The sequence below is a fragment of the Acanthopagrus latus genome, chromosome 8 (assembly GCF_904848185.1).
Source record: "Acanthopagrus latus isolate v.2019 chromosome 8, fAcaLat1.1, whole genome shotgun sequence".
In the NCBI taxonomy this organism is placed as follows: domain Eukaryota; kingdom Metazoa; phylum Chordata; class Actinopteri; order Spariformes; family Sparidae; genus Acanthopagrus; species Acanthopagrus latus.
In genome coordinates, this window is record NC_051046.1 from 10,526,925 (window position 1) to 10,552,381 (window position 25,457).

The 25,457-nt window shown below is 45.1% G+C and overlaps 1 protein-coding gene across 1 annotated transcript; it reads right to left on the bottom strand.

Annotated features, from left to right (window-relative positions):
* Positions 1 to 6,131: 6,131 nt before the first annotated feature.
* On the bottom strand, positions 6,132 to 25,180 carry klf13 (Kruppel-like factor 13). Its single transcript, XM_037106884.1, has 2 exons — positions 24,210 to 25,180; positions 6,132 to 10,840 (listed from the first exon to the last, which is right to left on the bottom strand). Exons 1-2 carry the CDS (start codon positions 24,688 to 24,690, stop codon positions 10,521 to 10,523), a joined length of 801 nt encoding a protein of 266 aa, XP_036962779.1. The 5' UTR covers positions 24,691 to 25,180; the 3' UTR covers positions 6,132 to 10,520.
* Positions 25,181 to 25,457: the final 277 nt, after the last annotated feature.

Genomic DNA, 25,457 nt, shown 5'->3' on the forward strand with positions numbered 1-25,457 from the left:
GGTCCTGTTAAACTATCATACACCCACAGATACTTAAACATATGGAGACAGGCAAATTCTGACCGTGTGTTAAAACTCATGAGCTCCGAAAGATTGCATTCGATTTAAAAAGTGTTTTTAATAGAGTACGAGTAAGAGGTAAAATTAGCCGCGGCTACAGTCGGTACAGTAGCAGCTGACTGAGTTGGTGTAGTGAGAGTGAGAGGAGAAGGTTGTTCAGTGGGCAGCAGCCTGTTATGTGTGGGATGAATCACATACTTCAGAGTGAGCGTACAGTCTCGTGACTGTGGGCTAGACTCACTCCTCCAACTGTTGCCCCGCACTGCAGGTCATGGTTGTGGACCACGGACTGCAAATAATGCGGACTGACTTGTTCGGTTTTCGAGGATGAATTACATCTCCACGTGACGCCTGATGTTAGTCACACAATGGCACACGAGGGCCCCTTTTCTCCAGAGCAATGTATCCCAGGCTCTTGTGTCTCTGCGTCTTCCATAACAAGCGCTGAATGAGACAGAGTGCATTGTCTTCTTTCTTGGATCCGCTTTTCTCAGAATTTCCTTTGAATTTGCATGCGGGACCTCCCTTTGCTTTTTTCAGAGCAACAAAGAGCTCCATCAGGCATACAGCAGCCGTTTGGCAGGCCCCTCATCCTCTCGAACGGCAAAGCACAGCCTCCATATTGTCAAATTCACTCATCTCATTGCAAACCAAGGATATAGAGATTCTGCCCCGCTTCTTTACTTCCCCTTTTCAGATGCATCTGTCTCCTTTCTTGCACAATTAGAAGCCATTAGAGGCCTTAAAGCAACACAATACTTCATAAATATTGATTTTCATGGTAAGCAGTTGTCTCATTAAGACGCTGAAATTAAAACGTGGCACAATAACGCACATCCATGGGTACATAAATTGAATATTTATATCCTCTTTGCACTATTCTCGTCATCTATTCTCATCGCCCCGGATTGTGAACTGCTCTACCTGACAGTATTTACAGTGCTGTTGTGTTTCAAGCAGGTTGCTGGCTTTGATGCCTCTGCTGCAGTGAGTAGTAATGCCAAACTCTCTCTCTGTCCCCCCCCCCAACCCACCTCCCATAGCTAAGCCTTGTTCTCAGCCAGTGCCAGCCTCCAATATCTGAGCTCATCCCACCCGCTCTGCAGGATCTAGCGCCAGCCCTGCCATGCACTGCACTCGAGAGTGGGTGGCATCACATGGCCCTTCAGCCTGCCTTCTGGGGCTTGGCATGGAGGAAGAGGGACGTACACACACACACACACACACACACACAGGCCTCTGTGTGATTAGGACCACTGCTGCTGCTGACCACATCTCTCCCTCTTTTTTTCCTGTGGATTAATTCCACCGAGTCTTAAAAGTCAGCGATGCCCACACACCTCAGTGGAGCAGAGACCCTTTCCAGCCCACAAAGCCTCCCACGCTCTAGACTTTTGAGCGTGTCTAGGTTGGGCGCACCAATCAGCGCAGGGTAACACCACCCACCCACCCACCCACCGCCTCATCCTCATCTTCAATCCCTCTCACACGCCGGTACTGTACTATTCCCTCAGACAATGCTTTCAAAATAACTCGAGGTTTATGGCCTAAAAACACGAGTTTGTTCTGCGCACAGAGGTTCACCTGGAGACTGGGTTGCGCAGGGAGCTGATAATCCAAAAGAAAAGGTGTGACTGAAGAGATAAATCAGTCAAACTGAAACCACCTCCTCCGCCCCCGCATCCTGTCAGCAGGGTGATACCAGCAGAGATGTGCTCTCACTGCTCATATAACTGTCTGTACTTTGCCCGGCATCTACAGCAATATAAGTCACTACAGAGGGGAAAATGTGTCATCTTGAGAATCAACATGTGACTGAAAGACGTGCAAGCCGGAGAGAATATGTGCCTCGCCCACACAACCAGCAACAACTCGAGAGCTTTCTTGTAATACGGCGAGATATGTGTGAATTAGCTCAGTCAGTGGTCTGCAGAGGGACTCTCTACCGTTGCATGATCAGAAGCTCCGCTATCACGGCAGGGTTTTTATAATTCAGGAGCAGTCTTTCCTTGACAACAGCCCCCTGCCGACATCCAAAGCTTTAAGACAATAAAAACGTACGTGCACGCATGAAAATCAACTCTGCAGAAGTCCCTCATGTTGCCACACAAACATGAAAAACAAGCTCTGGGAACATGCCGGCTGTGATGGCACACCAAATTGTGTGGCGGTGCCAGGGGTGGCAGCTTGTCTGTTTGTGTAGCGTGGTGTGATGGTAGCTCCAACCTGCCCGGAGACAGGAGGTGTGCAGATTGAGCGGGGCGAACACCAGGGCTCCTCGTCAAGAATTTTTAATGCCTTCGCTCTTTTTCTCTACCTTCCTGTCTCACTCCACATCGCATGATTCATTGAGAGCAGGAAAGGCCACGCCTGTGATCTCTGCTGGTGCTGGTGGGTGCACTCGGCTTAAGAGAGGGATAAAAGCATGGTGGCAGTGATTCTTTTCTTTTTTCTTTTTTTTTTTTTGCAGGGCAGCGAATGCGGATTGAAGGAAAAACTCTGTTTTTGTGTGTCACATGGAGTTAAAAGTGCACTTTGCACAGGAGGAGGCTGCAGGTTTTGGAGTGAATCATCTATTCTTCTGAAGTTGCAAGTGCGCTGGGTATATACAGGAAACCTCACACTCTTTATCAGTCTGTTTGGCCTGAAATACAATAAGGAAGGAAAGAGTCCCCAGCATTTGTGGTGCCCCGCCCATTGTTGATACCCCAGCAGTTACTGTAAATATTTGCATGGGTGAAGTGAGGGAACAAGGTGTACTTCCTGTTGCAAGAATAATACTGAAGCTTGTGAGAAAAAGGCTGCATTATAACTGCTGGTTGTAACTCTCCACCCTCCGGCAGTTCTCCGCTGTAAATGTTGCTGTAAACTTTCTGATATTTTACAGTTGCAAATGAGGAACTTCCTCAGAGGAACACTGACAGTGAAGAGAAACTATGTACTTTTAAAAATTAAAAAGAAGCATTTAGCTTTAAAACATACACTAGCTGAAATTACTGATTCACTTCGCCGACTCAAATAAACAGTTTGCAGTCTTGCTAAGAGTTTGGTGAGAAGCTTGATACCACTCTCATATCATATCTGCTGGTTAGCTTAGCTTAGCATTAAGGCTGGGTACACTCCTTGCTGGAAAAACCAGCATAGACTTCCTGGTTACAAGCATATATTGTGTTGTGGTGCTGGTCTATGTTGTTTTTCCAGCAGGGCTGTGAAACAGTTAGTTGGCTCTGTCCAAAGCTAACAAAATCCACCAACCAGAACCTCCAAAGCTAAATGTTGCATCTGGTTTTGTCCAATCACTAAAAGGCTTGAAGGACTCATGGAAACATGCATCTTTTGTGACCGAGACAGCATGGGATGTAAACATGGCGTCCTTCTCCGTTGAGCTGTAACGGTTGCTAGCTTGATTAGCTATGAAAGTGCTCTGTGGATTAGCGGGTCCTGATTTTTAGAAATCGTCATTACTTTATTAATCAACCGGATTGACTGGATATAATTTTAACAGTTAATGTTTCTGCCAGAGATACGTCTGAGTTCGAACATATGTACCAAGTGTGGCTTATCATGTTCATTATGTGCTTTTCACATCAGGTGCAGGGAATGATAGTGGCGCAATTACAAGCCAACATGGCTGCCAAACGGAGTCTGTTTACGGCCAATATGTCCAAAACTCTACAACGCCACAAGAGAGTAACATTTTTTGTATTTTTGACTGTGAAGTGAACGATCCCTTTAACAGGAAAGGGAAACAAGCACCAAACCAAATGTAGCTGCTTATTTTATGAATTTATTTCCAAATGTAAACACTATTTCATGCATACAAGTTATGACAACATACATTATTCAACAATCTGTTATTTTTCATATTTGCATAGGACATGGTCACAATATATTGTCTAACATGTAAAAAATAATGCCATAAAAAGGTACAGCAGAGCAGCTAAGACCAGCACATTATCATGTGTGTAGAATCCGAGGAACTGTACAACTGTAATACTTGAATGTAGTGATTTTGGTTTGCTGAGAGAGAGAGAAAAAAAAAAAACAACCTGAAGGTTAGAGTGAGGTCATTGAAGAATGTACTGGCCATAGCTGAGTCAAGAGTTATTTACAGATTAGATTATATTGGTGCTGAGAGGGGAAACAGCACCATGGAGTCACTACAACAGGCAACTGATGGTGATGGGCAGAGGAGAAACGCACAGAGGTATCAAGAGAGCAACATTACACTGAGGAGGTACATTGAGGACAAACAGGTACAGGAAACAGAACCAAAAGGCTGGTGAGAGGCTCTCTTTGTAATCAAAGGGAGGTCATTCACAGCACGGCGTGCCGCACAACCTGAAACAGACAAAATCCTTTGAGGGCAAAACTATCCGACGCTTGAGCCAAACACTTCTCGTCAGTGTGCATTTTCTCCACAGCAAAGAGCGAACGCCGCCGCACGGTGTCAGCTCAGGCAGTCGAGCAAGACCACGCGGTCGGCGAAGGGTTCAGACAGATGTGGTCTGCTGTGCTGCGTGCTCCCTGCTCACTCAGTCTCCTTTGTCTCTCATCTATCGACTCATTCAGAATGCGTTTTGCTCGCATGATTAACTGGGCACTGATCATTCAAGTGATAAAAAATAAACAAAGTTTGCTCACTCAAGACGTAGAAAAAGGTCCATATTTAAGCACGACATCCATTGATCAACACTTACAGTGTATAAAGTTGAAACCCCGGGGGTCCAAAATTACTGCAACATTCATCTTTCCCTTCAAAGCCTTTGGTAACAACAGCTCCTAAGCGTGGAGCGTCTGATGAGCTCCCTCTCACCGCTCGAGAACCACTCTCTCCTATCATGGCCGCCTCTCAAACATTATCCCAACTTTTAAAAATAAAAAAATTAAGCCTCCGAGGGAAGACATGCACTGTATGTCCTTAACTTTTAAAAATTTCACATGTCGTAATACTTTAAAAATATTGCATGTGTCATTCGAATTGGCTTAGCCTAGCACAAGGAGCCCGAAGAGGAGGAGAAAAAAACAAGGAGAGATACAACCTGGGAAAATGTCGACAATGAGAAACGTACCTTGTGCACAACTCACAACGTGTAAAAACCTCACAGTCGAGACAGACTTCTATTCATTACCTACAAAAATGCATCGGGTCGATGTAAGCAGCACATTTATAGCAAAATGCAAATTCTCAATCCTTTGGAATGGTTGGGCGTTTGTTTTCATTAAGATTGTTTTATGTCAACAAAATACCTGTAATAAGCCATTTTATACATTGCTTGAGTATTGTACAGCGAGAAGAAAAAGAAAGAAGAGGGAAAAAAATTAAATAACAAATGAAAAACAAAGCTACACGATCAAAAAATTGACATGAAGCAGAAAAGAAAAAAATATTACTGTACATTACATAAAAACATGTCACACTTTATAAAACTGTACACATTTTGCTAAATGTCTGATAGTAGCTAGGTTTCTCTCTTTTTTTGTTTCTTTTCTTTTTTTTTTTTTTTTACCCACATCATCTTTATGAAGTTTCCATTATAGTTTTGGCACACAATTGCATCGATCATGCTTGTACGCTGAGATCACTCGTGAAGATTTCAGTTGAGACTCTCTGATCACTGATATATTCATGAAAACTGTTAGTTCTTTACATATTAGGCAACAATCAATTCACTTTCATTTATATATATATATATATATATATATATATATATATATATATATATATATATATATATATATATATATATATTTGTCTTTTTTTTACAATTAGCAGAAAAAAGACATTAACTGGTACACGGTCGCGGCATCTTGTAGAAACCTCGCATTTACATTGCCATTGTTTAAAGTCTCTAACAGATGTTTGAAGTCTGTAATCGTACTGAGATTACAATCTTAACGTTGGATTAGAAAATGCTGACGTTGTAGTTTGATAGTAATTTACAGCTGACATCATCCCTCACGTAGAAAAAAAAGTTGAAACTAAGACAAACATGTGGAGCTCAGTAGGGAAGGGGACGCATTAAATATATCGTCTGGAACACAAAATAATAAAAAATAAGTTTTTTTTCTTATTTCCTGGAAAGATAACTTCTTGAATCTACAAGGATGTGCACAACCCTGACGACATGGGATGGTCATATAAAAATGTAGCCCAGTGTTTTGTTTTCGTTTTTTTTTTGTTTTTTGTACAGAAAAAAAGTCTCTTTCTTTCTTTCTTTCTTTCTTTCTTTCTTTCTTTCTTTCTTTCTTTCTTTCTTTCTTTCTTTCTTTCTTTCTTTCTTTCTTTCTTTTCCTTCTTCATTCAAGTAGGGGCAAATAAAAACCACCGATTATTTGTGCTACTCGTCAAGCGAACGTAAGCTACATGATGGATGTTTTTGAAAAAAGATATGAAGGTACAACATATTTCAAGAGGTATGATTTTTGAGAAAAAAAAATATACAAGCTTAAACATTTCATATGAGACACACACACAAAAAAGCAATAATAATAATAATAATAATAATAATAAAAATCATGACTACATTGCTAACTCACAATGCTGTGGTCTCTATATTCTTATGGAAAAAACGTTCAGAAGAATCTAAAAATAGCAAAGAAAATGAGTCAATCCATCTGAAATTGTCGTACATAAGAGGTCAGGAAGTTTCCTTATTTCTTATCGTCACCACCGACCGATCCTTTCAGTTTTTGACTTGGAGGAAATTTTTTTGGATTGCGGGCCAACTGGAGGAACCCCCATCCTGACATCAACAGAGTAAAGTAGCTGTTCTGATTAAAGGGGTGAACCCCGTTAGTGGGGCTTAAAATGATGTGTGTGTATTTTTTTTTTTTGCAAACAGAGTATGGTGCTTATAAAAACAGTCCCGACACAAACAGTCATCCTTAATGCTGCGGTAAAATATTGAAAAATAGTTGCTGAAATGACCTGAAGACAATGGAAAAAAAAGAAACAACAAAACAAATTAAAAAAAAAACATACTGTACATCTTTTTTTTTTCTCCAGAGAGGTTAATTATCATTTGACAACAAAAGCAAGTACAGTAAAAATGGACAATGTACAAAACTGTGTTCAATGGCCTTTTGTTTTGAATTATTCAAGTAGATTTGATACAGTGAGAATAAAAAGTTATGAGACACTCTGCCTGTGGAGGCCTACATGTCACCGTTGCAGTCTGGATGGATGGATAGACTGGGGTTTGTTCACACGGTCACAGTCGCTTTTCGTTTTCCCGTCGCCTACTGTAAGTCCACTGACACGGGGGGTCAAACAACGGTGTTTTTAAAGGGGCGTTTCACTGAAAAAAACGGCTCCACGGTGCCCAGTGCTTACTTTAAGACAGGACTGCAGGATGTTATGAAGACATTACAGGCAGGAGCTGGACCCCGTTTCGGAGGCGTTCCTGTGTTTCCAGTGTGGTCGGACACTGACCAGCAGTGAGCACGAAGCACCCAGGAACACCAGGGAGGGTGGGGGATGGGGGATGGGGGGGCTGGCAGACATTTCTGTGCAGCAACTGGTATTAGAACAAAAATCCACAAACTGTCCCACATCTGCTTTGCGGATGTCGACCCTGAGGTAAATGTGCAGATTATGGATTAAGAAGTGATTAACTTAGCATGCTTGAGGGTGAGCTACTGAGATTCTTTTCGTTTTGTTGTTGTTGTTGTTGTTGTTGTTTACACTACAAATCAAGTCAGAAATTGACCAAAAAGAAAAAAAAAAAAAAAGAAAAAGGTCGTGGATTGAAACCACGAAAAAAAAAGCCGCTCAACGGCAGTTTTGAATTTTCCAGAAACGGTAAACGAAAAAAAAAACAAAAAACCTCTCAGTGCTTCTTTTTCACTAAGAGCTGCTGATCAGTGGCATTCGAAGCGTCATCTTTGCAGCCTGGAAACTATTTAAACATCTTTACAGAGGGTTGTGTTATGAGGAAACTACTGCGTTCGATCTAAAATAAGGGATGTTTTCTCTCTGGAGGATGTGACAGAGCTGATTCTTCACAACTTTAAAGAGAAGATGGCTGCTGCGAAGGGAACAGGGACAAGGCCCGCCATTCATGAACTTACACCTGCCAGAACCGCCTCAGAAAAAAAAAAAAGCCCCCTTCGACGCTTCCAAAGGCAAAGTTGTTAGCATGCATATCATGCGATTCGCGATGACGACCGTCTGGAGGGGGTCTGACGGGACCAGATACATGGATGAGACGGTTTCCGGCCGAAGCATTAAAAGAAAATGTAGGCATAACACAGACTGGCGGGGGCTGCAGCAGTTTTGATAGTGGTGCCTGGTTCCATGGAAGGTTTTACTGTGCCTTTTGCCTGATTTATTGAGGCATGTCTGTCTAGAAACACAAGTCAGCTTTCTCACGGGACATCGGAGCTTCACAGGCAGGACGACGTGAGGCTGGTGGAGCGCTGCACTTTGCTGATATGTTCGTTTTGGTTCAAATGTTTTTACAACAGTTTAAAAGCCCCCCCCCCCCCTTGGTTGTCTTTTTTTTCTTTTTCGCGAGCGAGAAGTTTGAAAGCAGCTGTTTGAGTTGAGTTTTTGGAGCAACATTTTTCCTTGGCATTGTGAAATTTCCGACTCTCCAGCAGTAGCAGTAGTAGTAGAGGGTTTTTCTCCCTGTGCTTAGGATGGTACATCCCATCCACGCTGCTAGCATCGTCTAGGTAGTACTGTTGTTCATCTCTTGCTGTCTTATCACACAGGTTGAATCAAGCCACTAATTGCAGCCACTTTTTTTTTTCCACTCACGGTTTCTACAGTTGGAGGGAGGAAGGAGGAGGTGGGGGTGTCCGCGACCGGGTGTCTCCTCCTCTGTACTGCTTGGCTCGTGATAAACCTCTCCTCTTTTATCAGGACCTGCCCTCTCTTGCCTGTCTATTGCAGATAGCCGCTTTGTTCGCTCGGTGATCCACGATGTCTCGGCCCAGCCCCGGCTCTGCCCCGACACTCTCTGGCCTACATCTGAACCCCCCCCATCAGAGTTAAGCAACCCTTACGCAATTTTGAGAGGCTCCACTCTCTGGCAGGACAGGTAGAGCCAGATGGGTGAGGCAGGACTCCCCCAGCAGTGGCATGTTTGCACTCCTCCTGCGGGCTGTGAATGGCTTCTTGTGGGATGCAGCTGTTTCCTCCAGGGAGGCCACAAAAGGCGAAAAGGCAAGGAGGAGGGAAGTGAGCCGGCTGTCTGGCTCTACCTGTGATACTGCCAAACACCAGCCCCAGGCCTCGATGAAGGGCGGCTCACAAGACTGAATAGAAAGCTTTCATTCACTCTTGTCTTTGGTACTTTTTCCTATGTGCTTGAGAGGAGAAGGATAAACATTGTTTCAACTAAAGTCCCTTTGTGTCCGTTTCGGCTGATGATACAGCGCTTTCTTTTTTTAAAGAAAAACAGCTGCTTTGAAACTTAACTGTCTCTATTTAAAGGGTCGCGAGCTTCTTAGACAGAGTGTATTTATAAAACCTGCCGACCCGATATTATCCCGATCCTCCCACAATGCAGATTCACACAGTATAACGCTGCATGCCGCCGCGTAATGAAACACATATTTCACCCAATGTCACAGCAACTGAATATTACCGTTGCGGTGGAGGAACAGCTGTATTGTGTTTACTGAGGTGGGTTCTCTTCTTAAACACACAGCGTTTACATTACATGTGAAAACCCCCTCCCTGGAACACGATGGGGGAACAGAGTCCGGTGTATGATTGACCGTGTGACCGCAGAGCGAGTTTCCCTCAAACGTAAAAACCAACAAATCAAAAATTAAAAAAAAACAAAACAACAGAGTGCAAATTGTGTTGAGTGTAAGGCTGCTATATATGTACTGTATGTTTCTCTCTCTTCACCATGTTCATTCTTTCAAGCTAACAAGGCCATCCCTGAGCAGGGCGTAAAATTCAACCCCCGTTGAATTTCAGAGTAAAGTGATGAGTATATTGTGCAGTCAATGTGAGTACTTTTAAAGTACTGTGGTATTACAGAAATAGCAACTGTCTTCAATCCTGAGGTGTGTGTGTGTGTGGCCCCTCTCCTCACCCGTTCAAAAAAAAAAAAAAAACCAGAGAAAAACACCAAAAAAAAAAGAGCCATTTTGATAAGACTTGTCAGGGTGTCTGTTTTCTCTTCTTCTAAACCTTGTTTAGCTGACTGCGAACATACATTGGACAACTAGCCATGATCAGAAGCTAAAAAAATACAGACATATGGTACAGAATGTAAATATTGCCATCTGGGAAAGGCATTACCTTCTTTTAGGATCACACAAGTAATTGCACTACAATAAGCAGTTATGTACAGTATGGTACACCACAGCAAGCGCAGGAATAGCAACGGGGCGGCGGGGAAAGGGCGGGGGGGTTCTGACAACTGTGCAACACAAGTGTTATGACAAAAACACAGGCCTCCCAGGTCAGAGGCAGAAAGTGCGACAGGGTTTTCAGTTTAAGGCGAGTTGGCTGGGCTGAGGGTGGGGCTGAGGGTGGGGCTGGAGGCGTCCGAGCGGCTGTAGTCGCTGAGGGAGCTGGGACGTGTGGTAGCGCCGCCGCCGCTGCCGCCGTGGGGCCTCTTCAGCATGCCGGGCTGGAAATCTGAGTGGCGCCGGGCGTGCTTCATCAGGTGGTCGCTGCGCATGAAGCGCTTGTCACAAAGCGGGCAGCCGAACTTCTTCTCCCCCGTGTGGGTGCGATAGTGGCGCGCCAGCTCGTCAGAACGGGCGAACTTCTTACTGCAGTCAGGCCAGGTACATGGGAAAGGCCGTTCTCCTGAAACACACAGAGACAAGGGGAGATGTCAAGTGTTTGTTTAGTTTTCATTATTTACTTGCTGCTGACCATTGTCTACATCATTTTGCACAGTTTTCCCATGAATTGCTTGTTTAAGCGCACTCGCAAATACTAATTTATCTCTGATGTGTTTTCAGGCCTTCCCACCCGTCATTGTTTTCTGCTAAATTCATTTTGATATGAAAACCTACTTGCAAGAATGTGAAACCTGAGGTGAGGTGGAACTCAAAATAATGAGCAGACATACGGCTGCTGTTATTTTTTAAGTAGCTTGTTGTGTGATATTTTTTTCAGGGCACACTTTCAAATCGATCCATGTCCAAACAGTCGAATTTCGCCATGTGGCCACTCACGGAATTGCAGCAGGGAAAAAAATCCCCCCTGCAGCCCAAAAACCTTCTTCCCGCAGTCTGTGAAAGTGTTGACAGGACACCTCAAACTGCAAACAAAGCCAATTCTGTCTCCTTCTATTATCTGTTTTCGATCAGTGGAGGATTTGCATTCGTAAAACTTCTGTGACATTGTCACATTGAGATGTCTATGAGCTCAGAACTGATGGGCGGGGCCAGCGGGCGAAACACTACTGTGTGTATTTAGTGGGTTGTATGACCAGGATGTTATCCCAACATGTCAGCACCATGGCAACAGGTCAAGAGCATAATATTATCATGATGTGAGACTTTGTACTGTCTTGGATTGTGGATATCAGTATATCCTGATATAGCACAAGTCGTTGTCCCTTTCTGGTTTTAAAGGCAGCATAACCAACAAGGCTGTTCTAATACTTTCATTTATGCACTTAGTCATTATATTCACATTACTGATGATTTTTTTTTCAGATGTTGTCAAAGGACCAGTAGCCCCCCTACACTGTATATAGTCTACAAATATCACAATAATTATTTTAAGGCCATATTGCCCAGCCTTTACACTTATGACATGAATTGGAGTCAATGGCTCCTGAAAAGTTGGAACAACACAATCAAAATCCAACAAAAAAAAAATGTAAAATTAAATCTTGTTGTCTCGTGTTGAATCCGTGCTTGGGCTGTTTCTTAATCATGTAAAGCAAACAAAAACACGCTGATAGGAAATCTGGTGCCCGCTAAGCACCCGGTGGCTCATCAAAGTGAGAGATGTGAGTCACTGTGGGACGGTTACAGGTTAACAAGTCATTAAAGCTGCCACGCACAGCTAACAAACTTTTTTTTTTTCATCCAGAATACCCAGCCTGCAGAACAAGATCGTGCTGTTTTTTTTCTGTACACAGTAACCTCTGAGTCTTCGGGGAGTAATGATGTCAAGGTTATCGCTTGGTCTCATAGGCACCTAAAGAAACCGTCTTCAAAATATTCAAAAATTGGGACAGGAAAATGCTGTCGTGGGCCGAGGGAATTGGGGGTAAATCACCTAAAAATTGGCGCTGTGCTGGAGGAGCAGACAGAGTTTAATTATCTAAGCTCCAGATGCTAATCAGGCTCACAATGGTTACCCAGCCCATTTTCCAACATGCAACTATCTGTGACTCGGCACATGGGAAATTACACCCTTCCCCCCTCCATCAGGCAATAAAAAAGTGGGCTTTGACACAAATCTAGTCAAAGCCAGATGGTACTATATATCTTGTGGTTTCCTTCCATTCTGATGTGGAAACAGTGTGCATGGAGCCTGAATGCAGCGCTCCGCATCTACTGCCCGACATGTCTAATACTGTACTCCGTTTAGTTCCATTTCAGCGAGTTTCTGCCTGACAATAGCCACATCCAGCGTCTAAATTTACCAGCGTGACATTGCAGTACTATAGCGAAGGGCAGGAACGCATTCCTTTAATGTTATGGTTCTTTCCTGAGAATAAGAAATAATCATTCATCCTGCGCAAGCCCTTGCCAGGGATTTGAGGTATGAAAAGGAATAGATGGGGAGATGCGTGAATGTTTATAGGTGGCATGACAAATGAGCACATAAGGACGGGCCTGCCAAATGCTTTCCTTTGTTCTGCGGCTTCCCTCAGGGCCACAATGGAAACAGCGCTGTTCAGCATCAAACACTCCTAGGCTACCTGATGCCAGTGAGTCTCAAAAAACAAGAACTCTGTGCACGACTAGTCTCGGTCCCTCCCCACCACCCCCCCCCCCCCTATACTGCATGGTTACAAAACATGCAGACAGACAGAGCAAGTCTAGACAGCCCGGTCTGTGTTCCTGCCTCTGACGCCTCACCTCAGCTCCAGACAAAAATCAGTCAGCCCTGCCCACAACAGCTCCTGCGGGCTTCTGCAGGGCTCAGTGTATGTAAACTCTGTAACTGACATATAGACATTTGCATGTGCACACAGACAACATATCTACACTGTTCACTAAGGGAGTTCACACACACACGCACAGAGAAACAATCTATCTGCCCTGCCCGGAGCTACGAGTGGAAATTCATAGAAAGGAGGAGGCCACGGATGTTTGACCCCGTTACACATCCTGGATTACACCCCAGAGAAAAGGAGGCGGTTTAACTTTTTAAGGCACTAATCTCATTGAAGAGACTCGTGATAGTCTGATTTCATACCTTATTAGCAAGAGAAGCAGCCTGCGTTGCCACCTGGCACTGCAAACGGAGTTATTGGCTAAAAAGTGGAGCTAAGCTCTGCGGGCTGCTTAAGGCTCAATAACCAGCGTAACGGATCCAACAACATTAATATTTAACCAGACACCAGAGAGCCAGGCTGAGATATCCAGTCGAACTGCCCTGATACAGTAATGCAGTCATAGTGGAAGCATCAGGTATCCGACTCAACTCATCGAGATGCGTCAAATTATTTAGAGCGCCGTGACTTCTGAGAAAATGCAGGATAAACAGCCACGCCGGCCATTTTCACCTCAAGCTGCACTGCAGTTGGCATTTAGGTCACTGGTATGAAAAAAAAAGAAATATGCATGCTTCAATGTCAGCCTGAAAAGATTAACTTGCATAAAGAAAACAAATGCAATGCCCCATTTCATCGTGTGCTTGTTTTGTAACATGAGGATTTCCATGAGGGCACGGGAAGTCTTTCTGGAAACAATCAGGGGGTTTTAGGGGAACAAACTCCTTCATCCTGAGAGGAAATGATGATCGCCTGCGTGGCGGGAGGATGCCACTCTCCCTGAGATATTTCAATAGACTGCAGCTATTACTCAGCATCTCTCGCAAAAAGAAAGCTGCAAGCTACTCCCCTTACCCTGGCTCGTGTTCCCATCTAGCTCCAGTAGCTGTCACAGCGGGGCGCCGTGGCGATCGTGACGCCAGGCCCCGCCGATTGGTTATCCCATCCCTGGCAGCGTCCGCAACCAGGGAGTGGTTTGTCTTTCTCAGAATGTGTCGGTTGCAGAGGGTGAGAGCGGGGGGGCTTGTAATGAGGGAAGCTTTCCCTCACGAACACAGTGACCCAGTTACCCGTTAAGTGAGTTACATCATGCACACACAAACTGTACCTCTACTAAGCACTAGTGTCCCCCCTCCAAGGAGATGCGATTATGTCACAGGTACTCTTGTTATATAACTGTTCTCTCTGAGGCCACTGGGTCAGTAAATAAACAGCTCATCTCTGCTCCCCCCCTTCTGTCATTCACGTCTAAGGAGCTCGATTGCAGAAATGGTTAAGAGGGATGGAATCCGAGTCCGTCTCCCTGGTGTAAGAGATGCTGCTCACAAAAGGGGAGATCAAATCTCTTTTTTGACGTGAGCAGCGGCGGCGAAGGAACTCAACTCGGTCACCTGCTCCAACAGCAGCCACCAGCATTTCAAACAAGAGCAGATAACATTCCTGGTGTGTCCTCAGGCATGGGCCAAATTCACACAGTGTACAGCTGAAAATGTCCACGTGAGCCTGCCAAAAGAGAGCTAGAGTAAATAGCTCTGCAAGGTGAGGAGGGGAAAAAACACAGTTCCTGTGGATACATCAGAGATCACCTTGAAGTTACCTTTGCTCTGCCTGTGCGGTGAGAACTTGAACAGGAAATATCTTTTACAGAGCTCAGAACAAAAACAAGGTGCACACCAAAAACTTGCATGGACAAAGCTGGAAGGGAAAGTAAAGCCGGCTCAGAGTCAGACTGCAGGTCACAGCTCATTAGAGCTGGAGTTACCTCACTTCAGCGCTGGCTCAGTGGCACAGTCATCTTGGCAACATGAAATGAGAGGGGTACCACTAACTCCAGTGGTAGGACTCAGTGCAATCCTGTAATTTGGTTGCGTGTTTACAACAGACGCTGACCCGTAACCAACCAGGAGCCGGCTACTCTGCCAGCAGACAACCATTCAGGGGATTTTAGGTAATACCAAAATGACTGACTGCGCGGAGTCCTTCATAAGCATGAAACCGCCGGAGCAGACAGGGTTAACCTAACCAGCCGCTCCTACGACACGCACCATCACATGCCAAGAAGATATAAACACTAACATGTGTGTGCAAGAACAATGCGTATACATTAAGGTGTTTGTGGCTCGTCTTCTCGCGTTCACACGGCAGCACACGCAGGCTCCCTTTGAGCAAAAAATAACAACAAAGGCTCAGAAGGCTCTGCGGTCTGTAGGAAGGGAAAAAAAAGGCACTGCTTGATTTGAAACACATCTGAGATCAGAACAACTGTTTACGTGGCTATTTGTGTATGAAAAATTAACAGAGAAAATCGCTCAGTCAAAACATGTTTTTTTCTGAGAGGCTCGGCTCAGAGTTCGACGCACGCACAAAACTCTGCAGGAGCAATAAAAAAGGACCCTCGGGTGGGTCAGGTGCCCGTGATGAGGACAAGCTCGAGCCTGTCAGGAGAAAGCTAGGCAAAAACATGCAGCATTTGATCTATTATCATCTTTTGTCTTTATTGAGAGGAAACCTTTCCTCGCCGTTGAACAGCCTACCTCCCCTTGTGGGCCTATAGCTGTCGGGTTGTGAACAATAGCAGCAGCCTCGCTCCCAGCAGGAGAGGCACTCCTCTAATGCATTTCAATCAGGCAGCCTATGTGTTCTAACCGTAACTCACTCTCCTCAAGTCTGCGCCGCACAGGGCGATTGACATTCACCTGGAGACATGAGGCGGGGGTCGAGTGTGACCCGTCTGATTCCAGCACACACTCAGCCATACATTACTCCATCCCTTTAACTCTTTAAGGGGAAAAAAGGGCCGGTATGGCTCGCCTGCATCGACCAGCTCATCACATTTGCCTCAATTAGTTAGAGTGGGCACTCTCTTTCAGCCTTGAGTGCATGCTAAAACAACCTGCAGCCTTGGTGTGTTGCAGCCAGCCTCCTTATCTTAAACTCTGGTTAACTAAGGACGTTCGAGCAGCTGCAGCCTTTAGTGGGTGTTTACAGTTTAGAGAAGCAGGTGGGAGCAGGGATGCCCCATCATCCGTGACTCTCACTCACGCAGCACAATGCCAGCTCATTCCGCTGATGGAGTCTGACACTATAGCTCATATGAAACTGACGTGCCTCACTACCCGGCGCTGAACAAAGAGCCATAGCCCTGCTAGCTCCTGAGAGGCCCCCGCGATAAGAGCAGATACAGGCTGGAGATAGTGCCAGCTGTCCAACGTTATACCTGATACTCCGAGGGCGAGCCGGAGAGAAATATTTTCATGTCTCACAGAAAAATGATTATGCCTTCCTTCCCCCAAGACGCCACAAAAACACTCCTCATCTCGTGCCGAGGACCACACCCCCGTGTGTCGTGGTCTGCCACAGTGTGATTTATCAGGCTGAGAGAGGGGACACACCTTACATACCGTAGGGAACATAAACAGCCAGCTAGAGACACAACACTCCCTCTGACATTAGCTCCACAGTAATCTCCAGCCATCCCTCCCTTCTTCAAGCTGAAGTTGAAAAAACAACACAGTGGACACAGCCAGAATCTAACCCTTTAGATAGGACCCTGTGAGTGCCGGGCTGACGGGGGTGTACTCCGCTGCATAGGTCACAGCCCTTCAAACGTTAATCAGATTAGCTGCAGACGCAGCTGAATATATGACCTACATCAATGGAGGGCATTGACAGTGAATATCCTAGTATCTAAGCCCACCCCCACCCTGCCGCACTGTATATTCCTCGGCTTTGTACTGCGGCTCCCTCCCTTGCATGCGAGATGCGGTTTTTCACAGTGTTCCACAGGTCTGTATCCCTCTCTTCCTGCCGCCGGTAATCAACACCACGCCACAAGCCGTGGCCCGGGCTCGGCCTTGCAACACAACACGCTCGAGCACCTATTTTGCTTTGCAAGCTGGATGTGGGTGGGAGGGACTGCTGGGAGAATACACAGAGCAGCTTTTATAGAAGTACTCCAGAGCTAACTAAAGAATACATGAGCCCCGTGGGCCACTGAAGGCGACGTGGAACTGCTTGACAGGGGCCTTCAGTGTCCACCATGCATGCTTGGCTGCTTAATCACAGTAAAATCAGGTTTATACTCGAGCATGAGCGAGGAACCGTCAGCTTTACATGTGCACGTATAGGAGAGCATATGGGCAGCACGTGCTCCAGCACACGCCTCAGAGATATCTCTTATTGGGCGGCAGAGGATTAGAACAGGCAAGATGGCGGCTCCACTTTGGTTTTATTTACATCCTGTGGATCAAGTAGATTTAACTAATACCTTGTTTCTATATGACACACACTTCATTGTAAATGTGACCTTCATGAGCCAACCAGCTTTCATTCACAAGAGCTGCTTTTAGGAAATAAGACTTATCAAATGACAGAAGATAACACGAGAGTTTGTGCATCAGTAAATTATGACAAGATTAAGAGACTGCAGCCACGCTGACTGCTCTGTGAGGCTGCCGTTAACACACTGGTGCTTTAAGCTATATGCTAATGTTGGCATGCTAATAATGACAACTAGGGCTGGACAGTATATACAGTATATATAATTATGGTGATATCAGGTTATATACTATCTTTTGGGTGCCGTTATATTGCAATATGGCATAAGTATTGTCTTACTGCTGATTATTTACCAAAAATCTGATTGTGCTAATGTTTTGTGAAAGTACAAATATTGTCACAATATTAATATTGAGGTATCTGCTCAAAAGTATTGTGATTTGATGCTTAATCACAGCAAAATTAAGTGCTTTTGATGACATTAACAGTGTATCACGATATAGCTATATAGATATTTTAAGGCCTTGCTGTCCAGTGATATTATTGACATGCAGATGTTTAGCAGGTTAGTATGCTTACATCGCTAATTACCACTAATTGCATAGTAGGGTTAAAGCTAGGAATGCAACAGATCACAAAATTCACTGTGTGATACACATCTGATCAGTTTTTAATTTTTTTCCAGATGAACAAAAAGAATCTCTTCTAAATCACAGAATGTTTCCATCATGTACATGTTTTCACTGCACCTCTGCATGGAGATTTCAGTAATTATTACTTAAAACATACTGGTGGTAGTAATTACATTGCGACGGCTACATTTTGGCATTAATATGCAGTTCACATGTGTGCCGAACCAGGAGGCACAATCCATATGGCTCACAGATTGGCTGCGTTCCATCACACTCCTACTTGAGGCTGATGTGAATTTATTTTATAGGTATTGTTGACCTACTGCTGGCACTGGATGAGAAGGGGATCGAATAAGTTATTCCACTTCATCCAGAAAGGAACATGTACTGAATTTCTGTACCAAACACTGCGGCACACTGTTGGGACATCTCAGTCAAAACCACAAATGTCACCCTTATAGTGACCGACAGAGTCATTAGGATTCGCCATCTGGGAATCGTGAATGTCTGTACAAAATTCCGTGGTAATCCATCACAAAGTTGTTGAGATATTCCAGTCTGACCTACACGGTGCTGGCAAGGCTAAAAACACAACCTCTGTAATGTCACCAGAATGGGAGCAAATGGAAAACTGCTGAGCGTCTCCTGACTGAAGAGTCATCGTTTTATTTGCCATCAGGAGAAATATGGCTCATCTGGGTGGGATGCTGGAAATCCTGCCGTGGGGCAGGTAGACAGACTGACCTCTTGTGCCCCAGTGGAGTTTTTACCCAATGCGGTGCCAAGGTCAGTCTTAGCAAGAGCAGGAAAACCCCATCTCCACCCTGCTACCTCATCACCAGCCACACAGGAACACTGTGCACTCTGTGTAGCAGTGCAGCCAAATATAAAACCACTGGCAGGGATGCAGCATATATAATCAGAGACTCCTGCTTCTTTTTTCCGTGTGGAATTTGGGATAATTTCACGTTTAAAAAACTGTCATTAACCACAGTTATTCGGCTGAAAATAGAAAGCATGCATGAATAACTGGGTCTATATGGCAGTGGAACTGTGCTGCCAGGTGGTGCCACTTAATTTTTAGGACAGGGATTTACAGTCATCTCGCAGTGTTAGACGTACCCCCAGTCGAACACAAAAGAAATCCAGACAAAACATCAAACCAACTGTAAAATATGTCATTAGGTTCTTTGTCTATGAGAAACATTGACCCTGTTCCTTCTGGTGATTGCAATAGCTTTCGAATGGACAAGATGACAAGATGGCCTTTTGTGAGGCCCAGCTGTGGGGGGCACAGGAGGCCCGGGCTGTTCTTTCAGAAGAAGACATGACTTGTAATGAGTTTGTCAGGGGCCATCTCTCCTTTGGAGATGGCCGTCTGCATGACATGAACAGAGCAGAGTAATGAGGCTTCACAGAGAACACCATGTACTCCAGGACCTCAAGACACCTCTTGGGAAAGTGGGCCTTCATCGTTAAGAGTCCGTTATGCAGCATAAGACAAAGAGTTGATAAAAGCCGGACTGAAAAGAAACCAACTGGTGCTGAAGGAAATCCTTAGAAAGAATCAGACGCACTTTGTTTTATACAGCCTTCATTTGTTCCATTAGGAACAGAGTTTGTCTGTGCATCTGTGTTACTGCATTTTCCATACCGCGGGATAAGTATATGTGTCGGGGCGCGGGGGGGGAGTCCCACCTCCCACACCAGGACATCAGACAAAAGCTGTCTGGTAACCTTACACCCCTAAACTGCGCTGGATTCCTCACCATCAAACTCAATGCAGTATAATGAGCAATTTATATTCAGCGCGTACTCTCGTGTCTGCTACATCCCAGTGTCGAGGTAGACAACCGTGCATTGAGAAGAGACCTAAAATAAACCCTGCATCTCTACTTGAGGGACCAGGAACTTTTTAATGCCTTTAAAGAGACAAGAGGTCCCAGATACTTGAGGTAATCCAAAGAAATTCACCCTGTGCAGTTTTTCCTGTGTAGTTTCCAATGATAACTGACTTGATCACATTGTTTCCGGAATTACTGCTGATAAAATGTATATTGTGTTAATGCTTTGATCACTGCAACTGAACTTTTATCAGAAGCATTATTACATGAAAGGGTGCACAAATAATCAATAAAGTAGCAATTAATCACACCCTCAAGTGTAATATTGGGTTTATAAAATGGTAACCAACTAAATAATAGATATAATCAAATTGTAGTCATACAGTATTTCCTCTGAAAATCTGTAAAAACATGGGGTCCGACTAATAATTGGAAAACAAGTCAGTCACATCGGTAGACATTTATAATGAAATCTGCTCCAGCAAGTAATCCGGCCCTTAGTAACAGCCTAGCAACAGACAAGTAGTCCCTGTTGAGTCAGCCAGCCAACCTGAGCTAACACTAATGCTTATGAAGGATCATGGGATTTCCCAAACTGAATAAATACCACATATAGATACCACATATACATAGATTTAGGGACGAGCTACATCTGTGAACGTCACATGTATTTTACAGCTAGCAGCGCTGTGTTGTGGACACGGCACAGCAAAACGGTTCAATCGCGTGGCTCTACTTTCCAAATGTTAATGGACCGAAAGGATCTAATTTACAAAAACAAAGTTGTGACGCTCAAAAACATGTATTCAGTGTTTTATATGTAATGAAACCCCTTAGTAATGACCTAGCAACAGACGTGAAATGGAGTCCTTGTTACATCAGCCAGCCAACTTGAGCTAATGCTAATGCTTTATAAAAGGTTGTAAGATCTCTCAAACTGAATCAATACCACTTGACAGTTAAATGACTTATTTTGTGAGGGTTTGCTCAAAGAAATATAGCTGCTGTTTACTTTTACCTGCCTGTTTCACATTGTAAGCTTATGGGAAAAGTCTTTCTTGGCCGCAGTGCATCAGGTGACATTGTAGTTACACAGTTTGTGTCAGTAGGCTTCAAAGCCTGGTGCCTGCACTGGAGACTCGATCTGATCACATCCCCTTACCAGTGCCTCTGGTGAAGTTTTGATGCTGCGCTCAACAATTTCTGTGAATTCCGCAGAACCTTGAATTTTCGTCTAATCACAGCAACTTCTGTGCAAATCTGACCAATCGTGACGCTGCGTTTGGACAAAACTGCAAGGTCGAGCAGAATTCACTGTGATCACGACTTCCTTGGGGAACTACGTAACGTCTGGTTAATCCAGCCATTAAGACTGCCTGATGAGAACTTCTTGTTGCATAAACACCTCTGTTGTACAGAAGCAAACGAGACTAACTTCTTAAAACCTCGGCAAAAGAAGCTGAAACTATCTCCATGGCTCAGTTGTATGCAAATCGGGGTGCCCGACACTTCACAGTACTTCAGTAATTTGCAAAAGAAAGTATAGAGATGCTGAACTTCATTTGTTTGTGCAAACTTGCTTGACTGTAGTTACTCTTTTATGGCTTAAAATAAAACATTCTGACGCCTCTCGCAAGACATGACTACCGAGTGAAGTTCATTTTGAGCCAGTAATGGGATTGATTTCTTTGCGTGCTGTAGACATTTCATGAGAAATAACAGTGTAGCTCAGGTTTCAGCTCCTCTTGTGCTCTGAGAGATCACACACCAGGATTGCAGAAGCTGGGATGATGAGGCTTTGGGCGTTACAGAAGTCAAGTGAGGACGCCTTGTGCCTGGGCTCTTTGTTCAGTGTCTATAACAGTGTTTTCCCCCCTCAATTAGATAGCGGTGTTTGGCCGCGGCTGACTGGGCTGGAATCCATTCTCTCCTGACTCTGCTAGTCGGGGCTGGAGGGAAGCACAGTGACAGAGTCTGGCTCTGTGAAAGCACTGCAAGGCTGAGGCAGCCCGCCTGAACTCAGATGACCCACATTCTGGGACTATCCAATCAAATAAGCAGAAAGAGCCATTATTATCAGAATTTATGGGACACAAACCAATCGTCAAAGCCAGACACTGGAGCATAGCTAAACAGAAAGGCAGGCGAAAGGAAACTCTTAATAGGCATAGAGACAAGGGCAGGGCTAATACGGAGCAATAAAGCCGCTCTGAAAACACATGGTCGGGGGCTGAAGGGAAGCACACGGAGGGCTGGAGGCTGGCTCTCTGCGAGCGCTGCTGCAAGCTTGGCCGAGACAGGAGATGACTCACGTTCTGTGACCGGCCATCCAATGAAACAAGCAGAAATCAGTTCTCATTATGAGAAATTATAGGACACAAACCAATCAGAGAGCCAGGCACGGGAATGTATCCCCCCCAAAAAAAGAAAAGGAAGGAGACAAGGGCAGGGCTGATCGACAGGAATAAAAACTGCACTGAAATAAACACAGGAGGGAGTGATTTAACTAATGATACCGGATCATTATAGACCCTTATGTTATGCACACGCAGGAGCCAAATCAGGGCTGCGATCTCGACACTGCAGTCAGCTTAACCCGGCTGCAGCTGATGGATGGGTGTGTATGACATTTTCAAGAAGCATGATTAAAATACAGTGGCAGCACAGGAGCATCCACATTCTACAAGGACAAATCACCCTATATTTATCTACGGTTGTGTTTGCTTGTGTGACATATGGCATCCATTTGAAAAACGCCTCTGATGCATAGGTGATATGAGGACACACACACCAATCACAGTCAGATGGGAGGGGGGCGAGTGTATCTTAGGACAAAGGCAGCAGAAAAGGAAAAAGCTTAGCAGGCAGCGAGATGAGAATCTACCCTCTCTGCTAGGATGGATCAGATTTTTTTGAACAGCAAGACAAAACGAGGGGGAGAGGAGATGTGCAGAGAGAAGTGAACTCTGTGTGTTTTCTCTCACGCGCTTTGTCTCTGCGAATTTTTCTATATGACTCAAATGTGGGTCAAGTTCGCACAAGGCGTGTTTTTTTTTTTTTTCTCTCATGAGATCCAGAGAGATTTATGTTTGTTTCTGTGCTGTCAGGGCTGATGTGTGTGTGTGTGTGTGTGTGTGTGTGTGTATGTGTGTGAAGTGTGTTGCAGCAGCAGCAGCAGCAGCGGCACACAGAGCTGAGGAGGCTCCTCTTGAGTCGAGGCTCAGCTAGCTGAGTCTGTTGCTGGCCAGATCAGCTGGCGGTCTGTCTAGCGGGGGTGTGGCACATCACAACAAAGGGCTTTGGGCAGACAGGCGACTGCACAGCTCTTATCAACCCCCCAATTTGAGTCCATCTACATCTTTCCCCCCCACCACCACCACCACCACCACCTCTCTGCCTCTCTCTGTAGCCTATCCTGCGGAATGCAAAGAGCAAACACAAGAGGTATGGTCCTTGAGGAAAGTCAAACGTTATCACGCCGCTGCTGATCTGCAGTGTGATTGGGGCTGATCTCCAAAACTTTTCTGTGCATGCCCACGTCCTATTCTGTGACATGCTGAATCTCCAATTCATTTTTATTGTTTATTTCCCTCTCCCCTTCATTCCCTCTTCCTTTCCTTCATTCCTTTCTTCCTCATTGCCTTGTTATTTAACGTGCCCAGGAAAACCCAGCTGGGAACTCAGATCTGTGTCATTTTGTTCTTTTCCTGCGTTTTGCACACTGCGGTTTCACTTTGCACACACTGACCAATGCAGGGGAGGATGAGGAGGATGATGATGATGGTGAGGATGAGGAGGAGGGGGAGGAGGAGGAGGGGGGGGGTGCAAAGCAAGAGGGAAAAGCAGTGACAAAGCTCGGAGACTTTGAGTGGGAGTGGCACTATTCTCGGCTCCCCCTCCCCTCCCCAACCCGAAATTAAAAGGACATTTCGCAAAAAAAAAAAAAAGTTCACACAACTTAAGAGGAACAATGCGATCATTAAAGCAAAGCTACGACTCTGGCTTTCACTGCACTGCTTGAGAAGGATTTACAATAATAATAATGATTTTTTTTTTTAAAAAAAGGTGGATCCGTGAATATTTCCGCACGCACCTCCTGCTGAACAAACCCTAGACTGGCTTGTGAAGAGAAACCGACACTTCTTATCTGTGTCTTAATTTCCCTTTTATTCTCACACAGCCAAGTGCAACACGGCAGCAACAAACACCACAACACTCGCATCCAATCACAAACTGACCTGTGTGTGTCCTTAGGTGGGCTTTGAGGTGGGATGATTTGCCATAAACTTTTTCACAACCTGAATAGTGGCATTTGTGCTTTTTCTGAGGCGACTCTTGCTCAGTCCGACCCCGCGATCTTTTGCCTCTTTGTTTGAGCGCAGGATCGGAGATGGTGGTAGGTGTGGCAGAGTTTCCATCATCTCTGAGGCTCGGCGTGCTCTCGTCCTTTATTTTTGCCTGCTCGGCAACATTGTTAGGAGTCTGCTGCTGGTTAAAATCCGCCAGGATCCGCGCCACCACGAAGAGAGAGGAGTTGTCCTTCACCAGGGGCTCTTTGATTTCCTCCCCGTTCCTGGAGGAGGACGGGATCTCTGGTTTAATCTCCCTATTCCCTTTAGGAGCGTGGACAATTGCACGACTGGACATTGAAACAAGGCACTCCGCTGCAAAGTGATCCATTTTGTCTTTGAAACAGCCCCCTCTGCTTCTTGATGACATTCAAAAAAAATAAAACAGAAAATAAAAATAAAAACGATGGCGTGTGAGGAAAAAAAAAAAGAAAAAGTACTTGTTCCGTGGTTCCCTTTGTGTGGCGGTGGTGGTGAGAGGAGGAAGAGGAGGAGGAGGAGGAGGTCGTTCTCATCAGAGAGAACTGACTTTATGATCTTACCCGGCTTTATCCAATATCATCAACATCCTGTGAGAAGAAACGCCTCGGACAAAAAAACGCAGACAAGCCCCCTCAGAGAGAGAGAGAGAGAGAGAGAGAGAGAGAGAGAGAGAGAGAGAGAGAGAGAGAGAGAGAGAGAGAGAAACCAAAAAAAAACAGAGAGAGAAGCCAATGTCTTTTCTTTTTGTTGTATTGTTGTTGTTTTTTTTTCAGTGCAACGACGCTGGGAACAGGACCTCCAGAAACTTGGTTGTGTTAACTCCCATCGCGGCCACACAAACACTCTCCGGCATAGTGAGCGTGTCTCCGGAGCGCCTGTTCCTGCTGGTTGTATCCATGCTGGGGGCGTGTCGACCGGCAGCGCTCGGCGAGCCTCGTCAGAGCAGCCGCCCTCGTTCATTGGGCGCCGCGTGTCCCCGAATGCACCGAGCAGCACGAGTTTCCTGCAAGTTTCACCTCAGGTTGCCTCCGTGCATTTAGATGATGTATCTCACGGGGGTGGCACGAGCAACTGCGGAGACGTTATGTTGGGGGGGGGCGCCGTGCACATGAAGTACGGCTGGTGGGTGGTGGAGGGGTGTTTCTGCAGCATCCT